General features: G+C 53.6%; 2 protein-coding genes across 2 annotated transcripts in view; both read left to right on the top strand.

Moving 5' to 3' along the window:
- GAL3ST2 (galactose-3-O-sulfotransferase 2) overlaps window positions 1–4,767 on the top strand; it is a 6,193-nt gene extending 1,426 nt beyond the window's left edge. Inside the window, exons 2-4 of the mRNA XM_010133288.1 lie at window positions 3,006–3,101; window positions 3,527–3,806; window positions 3,898–4,767. Coding sequence (XP_010131590.1) covers window positions 3,006–3,101; window positions 3,527–3,806; window positions 3,898–4,767 — 1,246 coding nt within the window. The remainder of the gene's footprint in view (window positions 1–3,005; window positions 3,102–3,526; window positions 3,807–3,897) is intronic.
- A 2,876-nt stretch (window positions 4,768–7,643) lies between these two features.
- The window catches only part of NEU4 (sialidase 4), a 2,175-nt gene continuing 783 nt past the window's right edge, over window positions 7,644–9,035 (top strand). Inside the window, exons 1-3 of the mRNA XM_010133286.1 lie at window positions 7,644–7,844; window positions 8,032–8,287; window positions 8,667–9,032. Of these exons, the coding sequence (XP_010131588.1) occupies window positions 7,644–7,844; window positions 8,032–8,287; window positions 8,667–9,032 (823 nt within the window). The remainder of the gene's footprint in view (window positions 7,845–8,031; window positions 8,288–8,666; window positions 9,033–9,035) is intronic.

Genomic DNA, 9,035 nt, shown 5'->3' with positions numbered 1-9,035 from the left:
CCTAGGGATCACCTCAGTCCTCACCCTTGGCCCTTCCCCTGAACACCTCCGTCATTCGCCTTTGCTGGTCTGAGGTGCAGCCAGGGTGATGGTGGCTGCAGTCCCCTCCTGTCCCCACGCCCCGCTCACTCCCTGAGCTGAAAGGCTTTCCATCCATTCATCCCCAGGCGGGGGAATGAGCAGCGTTTGACAAGGTAGCGTTCTTTGGCACCCCTGGGACAAGAAGCCCATCATTTCTGCATAAGGAGTGACACCTCTGTGGCCCATGTGCCGAAGAAATCAGTCTCTCTTGTTAAGGCTGGCCATTCCAGACAGCTGCAGTGGTTTTGGCAAGCCCCATGTAGGCCAGGCAGTCACCACTTGCAGCATGGACATCGCTCATCTGCAGGTTGCTGTTGCCTTCAGGATGGTGCCACAAGGAGTGGGGTGAGCTCTGCACAGCCCCTTGGAGCTCAGTGGTGGTACGTTTGTGCCCATAACTTGCCCACAGGGCATGTTGACTCTGCAGTACCAGTCCTTTGTGCTGCACCAATAACACCTTAAGGTTTTAGTGCCTAGATAATCTGGACCATTACCTTTTCCTGTACCTCCAGGTATGCAAAAGCCAGCTGTTTTTTGCAGCTTTTGAAGCACCTCCAGACAGAACAGGTCTGATGGGAACATCCAGTTGCACTGGAGATGGGCCCAGTGCACTGCACATGTTTGAAGATTTGGAGTCAGAACGACACTATGTAATGTCTTATTAAAGGAAATGACTATTAAAATACCATGGGATGGCTTGAGGTGATAAGACACAGAGGTCTACAGAGCTTGTCTTCTTGCAGGAGAAGGGACTGGTAATCCCTCTGGAGCATTGTGATTCTGATCCATCTTCAGGATTGGTTTAGGTGTATGCTGATTTGTTTGCCCCATAAAACATCAATCTATCTGAGCTGCCATTTTGGGGACAGCAACCAAACAAACACGTGGACCACTATCACACACATCAAACTACAAAAAATGGTGCGGAAGAAGCACATCGCTGGACCGGCTTAGGAAAGACCTCCAGACAGGCAGGGTGATGTGCTTTGGAAAACCACCACACCAACCTCCGTTTAAATGACAGGCCAAGAAAACAGGCAGGGGCTGTGTGTGGCGGATGTGAGCCTGCTGGCTGCCTGTGGGGCCCCCTGCTTGTCCTGTCTCATCTCTATTTGCATTTACAGAGCAATCAAAGGAAAGCAGATTGTCACCCCTGTCCCCCTAACAGGCCTGGGACCAAAAAATTAAGAAATACTGATGAAAGACTGCTTGTAGCTATGTGTTCATGCAGACACTGTGCTGCGGATTTGTATCAGAGGTGGTACCACCTGCGGCTTCTCCAGCTTTGGGAAGGGCTCTTCTGCCTGAGGATTGCCCGCTTCAGCTGCGCTGCCACTGGACAAGGAAAGCACTCATGCAAAGCAAAGCAGAAATGGTTTCAGGCAGGTTTGTTTGGTGAGCAAAGTCACTTTTCTGCAGTGCCATCGCAGTGTTGCAGCATCACTGCCTGTCTCCAGCTTCCGCTCTGTTTGCAGCTGGTACGTGGCTCCCCAGTCACAGCTAATGCAGCTGGCCGCAGTGGCTGGTTTTGTGTGCAGCTCTTCATTTCCAGTTGGACTTTGGTCCCATCCTCTCTCCAGTTTGCTGTAACCGGATCCAGGCTGTCACGGTCTGGCATGTCATACTGTGGACAGTCGGTGGGAGGCTGTAGACCGTGCCAGGTAAAGCTGGTGTTTGCGCTCTCATTCATAAGGCAAATTGGAAGGAACAATTCAGTGTCTTTCATATGGTACAAGCTGGAGGCTATGAAAGCCACCATCCTGTGCAGCAGGTCCTCGTGTGGGGACCTCTTGGCCCAAAGGACAGTAGAAAGGACCGCGAGGTCCAGCCTACAGGAAGCCATGTTCTCCCATCAACCCTCAGACTAGGCAGGCTTGAAGCCTTCCTTGCTCACTTGGGAGAGGGGAAACCGTTGGTGTGACCATCCCTTGCTGTAAATGGGACTGTATCTTCTCAAAACAACCTAAAGCCCAAGTGCTATCTATCTGCTGCCTTTTGGAAACGGCAACTGAAAACATGGAATTCGCACTAAGTTAAAAGAACTTTTGGGATCAGAAAAGTCCAATCAAGCCTGGTGATAGAAAATTCCTTTTTGGTGGGCATCAAATGTCCCAGCTGGAATGCACTGGGGTTGATACATGACGGCTGCCTAATTAGTGCTGGAAAAGATTCACCCCTCATCACTATCCAGACAAAGCACAGGTCAATGAGGTGCTTGGTGCAAAGGACTGCCTCGGGCTGAAGCAGTTTAAAGTCTGGCCGAGGTGAGAGGATCTGATGAAAGGGACACCTGGGTGAGGCTGAGCACGAGAGCTGGGCTGGGAGGAGAAGACGACTCAGCAGGGAAGCAGCCCTCTTTTTTGAAAGCAGGGCGTAATTAGTCCCTTACAGGTGCTGTTGGGTTATTGATTGGGTTTCTGTATTGAAAAATCTGTTACATTGGAAAAAAAATCAGTTTAGTATTTCTTTGAGATCCACATCTTCTGGAGTGATGTGATTACAGATTTCTCACTAAGGAAATCCTTACACCACTACAAAGGGCTCATTTTCTAGTGAATAAACTAGAAGTTTGAATAGTGAAAAAGCTCTAAAGCCCCAGGAAACCAAAAGAAAAGCAAAATAAAAGGCACCATAGCAGAGCAAGTGTCTGTTGGAAGAGCTTAGGATCTGCCTGAAGTAGTCTGTGTCTTGTCAAAGGCAAAAATTAGGATAATGATCGTGGAAGTGCGGTTTCTCACTGTCCTGCCTCTCATGCCAGAGCTGCTGACACGGCTGGGGGAGCCAAAGGTGGCTCGCACCACAGAGACATAAAATTGTGCTCCTGGTGACAGAAATTCCTGAAAGCAGTATGCAAAGTTTGATGGTTTGTGGTCGAGGAAGGACTATTGGATAAAAAAACCACTGAAACTCTTCTTTCTTTCCAGGCAGATCAAATATCTCATCACTTTCAGCCTCTGCTTGGGACTCATCTTCCTGTCAAGATTCTTACACATGAAGAATAAAAATTATGTCAATTATGCGTAAGTAAAGCAGAAGCAAAGTTGCGTGACTCTGTCTGCCCAGGACAGCGAGAATCTGACCTGTGACACTTGATTCAAGTCTCGTGAGGTTTAGGCTAGTATTTGGAAGGGCAGGAACTGAAAGTTAGGTCCTAGATCCATATTGTGCAGACGAGGGATCCAGTTAGCCAAAGTGCAGCTCTTCAGGGGCAGAATCAGCCGTATGGGAAAAGGGTATTGAGCTGAACCCTTTGGGTAAGTGAGGATCTGAAGAGGCAGGAAACTGTCACATCTACACCTGAGGGATGGGGTTTGTTTGCGTTGGTGCCTTGCACCTGCAGGTGTAATATCAGAAGGTGAACCTGCTCAAGGTTGGCTTTGCCAGGTCTCAGAGATGGGCTGCAGCACTGGCGAGGCTGTTTTCCCCATCTGTTGCCTTCCTGCAGAATCTCGAGGAGCCACAAGGAGCTGCAGCTACCTTCCACTCCTTGCCATGCCAAGACGAATGTCATGTTCCTCAAGACTCACAAGACGGCCAGCAGCACTGTCCTGAACATCATGTTCAGGTTTGCAGAGAGATACAATCTCACCGTTGCCCTCCCAGCTGGCCAGCTCGTCCACCTGGGCTACCCAAACACATTCCTGGCAAGCTTTGTGGAGGAATTTCAAGCCATAGGACGAAACTACAACATCATGTGCAACCACCTGCGGTTTAACCCCTCAGAGGTAAGAAGGAGCGACAACATCTGTGGAGAAACCTGGTTGAATAAGGAGCGCCTCCGGACTAACAGCCTTTTTTCCTCCTCCCTGCAAACAGGTGCAAAAGGTGATGGCGACAAACACCTTCTACTTCTCCATCCTGAGGAACCCCATTCCTTTGCTGGAGTCTTCCTATGTCTACTACAAGGACATTGTCCCTGCCTTCAGGATCTCTAAGGATGTGAATGAGTACCTGGCATCGCCCATGAAGTATTACCGTCCAGCAGATTACAAGCAAAACATCTATGCCAGGAACATCATGTCATTTGACTTTGGCTATGATAACAATGCAGAGGACGACGACAAGTACGTCCAGGCAGTCTTGAATGAGATTGAACAGAACTTCCACCTGATCCTGATAGCAGACTACTTTGATGAGTCCATGATCCTCTTAAAGCATGCTTTGTGCTGGGATCTAGATGATGTGGTTTACTTTAAGCTCAATACCAGAAGTGAGGACACTGTCCAGACCTTGACTCCAGAAAGTGAGGAGCAGATAAAAGTATGGTGCTCGCTGGACTGGAAACTCTACCTGCACTTCAACCAGAGCTTCTGGAGGAGGATTGAGGAGCTCATTGGCCTTGAGGAGCTGGAGAAGGAGGTGAATTACCTGCGAACAAGACAGAAGGAGCTCATGGAGACCTGTCTCTTGAACAAGGAGGCAGTAGGGAAGGATCACATAAAGAACAAAGCTCTTCTGCCTTTTCAGTCAGGGGCTGCAAATATTCTTGGGTACAACCTCAGACAAGGCTTAGACAACAGGACTCTGAGAACTTGCCAGAAAATGGTTTTGCCAGAGCTCCAGTACACATCCTATCTTTATGCTGTTCAACACCCGCACAAGAAGAGGAAGCACTTAGGGTTGCCCTCGCAGTGGACCAGTTTCCAGGAGAAAATGCAGCGCCCATCTCCTAACCAGGGCATGTGAGACCCACTGTGGTTCCCCCCTGCTTTGCGTAACTCCAGACTGGCGCACAGGACTCCCGTGCACGAGGGAGAAGCGGTGGCAGGGGGGCCTTGTGCAGGACCACTGCGCTGGTGGTGTGTCCAGTTTTGGGGACCTTAAGCCAAGGGCTGTGTTGGTCGAATCTTCCTCCCTGCTCCCAGGCAGGCGGACAGGGAGCTGCTGCTGAGTGCTGGGCAGGGTTCCAGCTGGCCTAGATGTTCCTGCCTCTTAATCATTAAACACAGGCTTAATAATTTTGTTTGCATCTGACTTTCTTTAATAGCTGTCATTACGTCCAGGCTGGTCACAGTTCACTGGAGTAAGTCCTGATCTGCAGCATTTCGGGGAAAACAGCGGGGTGGGGGAGAAACAAGGAGGAAAGCACAATGAGGGGATGCAGTGGTGAAAGGAGTGGGAGAAACATTAGGTCTCCCATCCAGCAGCACACATGCTCGACACCATTAAACCACCCTGTGACAGCAGGGTGCTTTTTGGATGGGAGCCCAAAGCTGGGTGCGCTGCCTTTCCCCACCAGCACATAAGCCATTCCTCTCATGTCATGAGGTGCTGGGGGTCTCTGCACCAGTTGGGACAGCTTGGCACTCCCCTGAGAGGGCCCGTTGAGTGGTTTCACCCCTCTGTCTTGGGCAAGGGTCCCAGTCCCTGGGCACAGATGGTCTCTTGGGCTCAGCATCCCTGAAGCTCTTTATCAGCAGAGGCTTTGCTGGGCTCCCACCCTTGCCAAACTCTCCAGCCCCGGTTAGGAGAGGGGTGGAGGGAGGCATGGCCACTGCTCGTTTCAGGCATAACCTCAGTATCGAAGGAGGTAATTAAACCTGGGACACCTTTGCTAGTCAGCCAGCTCCCCCCTGCCTCGCCAGTGCTGGGAAGGTTCATCAGAAGGATGGGAGTGCCAATCCCAACAGCTTGGATGTAACCACCGTTAGTGATTGGCCATTGCCAGTTTCTGATGCCCCCACCATCACTGACGGTGCAGTATTTCAAAGCTTAGCCAATGTCTCCTCCCTCCTGCATCAGTCAGGGTGGCAGCAGGGAGCTGGGTGGTGTATCCGGGGTCACTTAGCCTGCGGTTTGTCTTGGGGGTGAAGCTAGCAGCAGCTCATCCTGAGAAGCAGCAGAGATGCTGTTGGAGGAGAGTGGGGCGAGAAGCAGAGCTGGGATTTTCCTTGGCTACTTTTAAACCCGGCAGGTAGCCAGAGAAGCCAGCTGAGGCAAGGGTTAACCTCCTGCAATGCAGCCTGTGCTCCCCGGCAACCCATGTGATGTACAGCACGAGCAACACCAAATGAACAGCACCTTCGCAGGGTTCTGCGCCAGCAGCCCTGGCTAAAAGTAACCCGGCTCAGGGGGCATTTGTAATTTGCTGGGGCAGAGGAGGCGGCAGCCGCACGTGTTCAGCCTGGGCAAACCCCAGGGGCCTTTCCTAGCCAGTTTTGCATCCTGAGCCTGAGCTTTCACCTTGGAGCTGCTGATCCATGACTTGCTCTGTGAGTTTTCATCAAGCCCCTTTAGCTAAGCTGGTAGAATAAACGCAGTAAAAATAATTTCTTAACAGCTGACCTGTGGGTGGGTGGGGGTCCTGGGAAGGCTGGGACCCCAGACCCCAGGCCACAGCTCATGGCTGGGGTCAACCATGGTGAACATGGGTTGCAGAAACTGGGCAGAGAGGTCTGGCCCCTCCCAACCTGTGTGAGGAGGGAAATTGAGGCAGAAGATGCTAACGCCCTGCCACAGCTCCCTTTGCATCCTCTCCCAGGGTGTCTGAGCAAGGTGGCTTAGCAGCCACGGGGCCTCCAGCTCTGCCCAGGCTGGTAGCAGTGCCTCTGTGCTACCCAGTGCTGCTTGGGTGGCTGCCACTGCTGACTCAGGGCTTTTTCCTGGCCACCGCTGCTGCGGGAGCCCCGTGACCCACTGGTGGGGGATCCTACAAGGGGAGGGTGGCAGCAAAGCAGCGAGGCAACAGGCTCAGCAGAAAGCTGGCAGCTCAGGGAGCTGGCATCACACAGTGGAGGAGGCGAGGGACGGATGAGACACCCCCAGCTGAAGAGGACCTGGTAAGTGCCTTCGCTTGCTCTATGGGGGGCTTGACCAGCAAATGCTCCTCATTAAGACCCAGGTGAAAGTCACCCTTGGCCGCTCCAGCTGCTCCCCGGAGCGGGATGCCCATCTCCTCTGGTGGTGATAACCTGGGACAGGTGTAACCTGCGGACAGCTGACCACGGCAGCACTCCTGCTGTCCCCGTAGGACACTGCTTGCACCGTGCAGCCGTGGGGACAGTCTGGCCGAGGCACCTGCAGTTCATGTCATGCACCCCAGGTTTCCCCCTGGGGAAACAGGGGAGGGGGAAACAAGGAGCTGGCTGGGTCTGCTGCTCTGGAGGCACACAACACTCCCTGACCCCCTTGTGAGGAGCCTAGCTGGTCCCAGGGTCTTGGCCGTGCAGAGACGGGCTCTGCCCGCCCAACACTCTCTTGACAACGGAAGCAGGGAACCACAGGTCTCACCCTGCCCTTAGCTGACTGTCCTCGATTTACCAGAAATGCCTTTTGAAGAGCATTTTGAAGATCAATTTAATTTTATTTAATTTTATTTCAGGGTAACCCAGATCAGCCTCTTTACTGTAACCAAAATCCTGTCCCACCTTTGAGAGTCTGTGACTTGCTGACGTGGCAGCACACGTTCAGCACCTCTCAACCCCAAAGTTGTGTTCCAGCCCATGGTCCCGGGGGGGTCCTCAAACCCTTCAGAGACAACGCAGCTCCCAGCCCGCACCCCCCTCCCCTCGCCACTTCAATAGCCCAGCAGGGTGGGGTTGCATCTTTCTGCCACAGACACCATGGGCTCCCGGCACTTCCCTGCCCGGACTGTGCTCTTTGAGAAGGAATCCAACGGCGTCACATACCGCGTGCCTGCCCTGCTCTACCTGCCCTGTGTGGCCAAGCTGCTGGCATTTGCAGAGGAGCGGCTGAGCGCCGACGATGCCCATGCCAACTTGCTGGTGCTGCGCCGTGGCACCATCTACGGGAGCTATGTGGAGGTGGGACGGGGAATGTACCTGGGCTTGGGGGGACAGGCTGGGCTGGGGACAGCCAGGTGGTTATCCTCCACCAACTGGGCATGGCACAGCCAAGCTCCTGGAGGCACCTGCATGGGAAGGGGAGGGTGGGTCAAGTGGAGTGAGGTGGTGCTGACCTCTTGCCATTGTTGCCTCCTCCTCTGGGCAGTGGGAAGACATGCGCGTGCTGGAGACAGCAACGCTCCAGCACCACCGGTCGATGAACCCCTGCCCGCTCTATGATGAGTTCACAGGCACCCTTTTCCTTTTCTTCATTACGGTGCTGGGCAGAACACCGGAAGCCTACCAGATTGTCACCGGCCAAAATGTCACTCGACTCTGCTGTGTCACCAGTGCTGACCAGGGCCTGAGCTGGAGCACAGCCATGGACCTGACGCAGCAGGTCATCGGCACAGCCATCAAAGGTAGCTCACTGGAGAGGGGCAAGGAGGTGGGACGACATCCAGCAAGGGAGTGACCATGGGTTTTGGCCTCCTAGAGCCATCCCTGTTGTGGCTGGAGGTGGCCTCAGGGTAGGAAGCCCACAAGCAATGAAGAGATGGGGTGGAAGAGGCCCTCAAGCAGAGCAGAGGGGGGATGGAGGGTGTACCCCTATCACTTGCACAGGAGAGGAGAAGAAGGAGAGGCCCCATAGCTATGGGTAGGACCACACATGAGGACAACCAGGCAGCACTAGGCACCTTGCTTGGCTAGGCTGGGGAGAAGTCTTGAAGCCCTTCCATGTTGGATGTGGCGGGGCATCATGGAAGCGGTTCTTCACCCCCCCCCATCTCTGCTCCCCAGACTGGGCGACATTCGCGCTGGGACCTGGTCATGGGATCCAGCTGCGTTCAGGTCGGCTGCTGGTGCCTGCCTACAGCTACCACATTGACTGCAAGGAGTGCTTCGGCCAGCTCTGCAAGACAACCCCTCACTCCTTTGCCTTCTACAGTGACGACCACGGCCAGGGCTGGCGTTTCGGGGAGTTCATCCCCAACCTGCAGACAGGCGAATGCCAGCTGGTCTCCGTGGATGAGGAGGATGGCTCCAACGTCCTCTACTGCAATGCCCGCAGCCCTTTGGGATTCAGGGTCCAGGCACTCAGCACGGATGATGGGGCTGTCTTCCACAGGGGGCAGCTGGTCCAGCGGCTGGTCGAGCCCCCTCATGGCT

The sequence above is a fragment of the Buceros rhinoceros genome, unplaced genomic scaffold (assembly GCF_000710305.1).
Source record: "Buceros rhinoceros silvestris isolate BGI_N320 unplaced genomic scaffold, ASM71030v1 scaffold10243, whole genome shotgun sequence".
Classification (NCBI taxonomy): Eukaryota; Metazoa; Chordata; class Aves; order Bucerotiformes; family Bucerotidae; genus Buceros; species Buceros rhinoceros.
The sequence above is the reverse complement of the archived record's forward strand: the minus strand, read 5'-3'. Positions and strand labels throughout refer to the sequence as shown.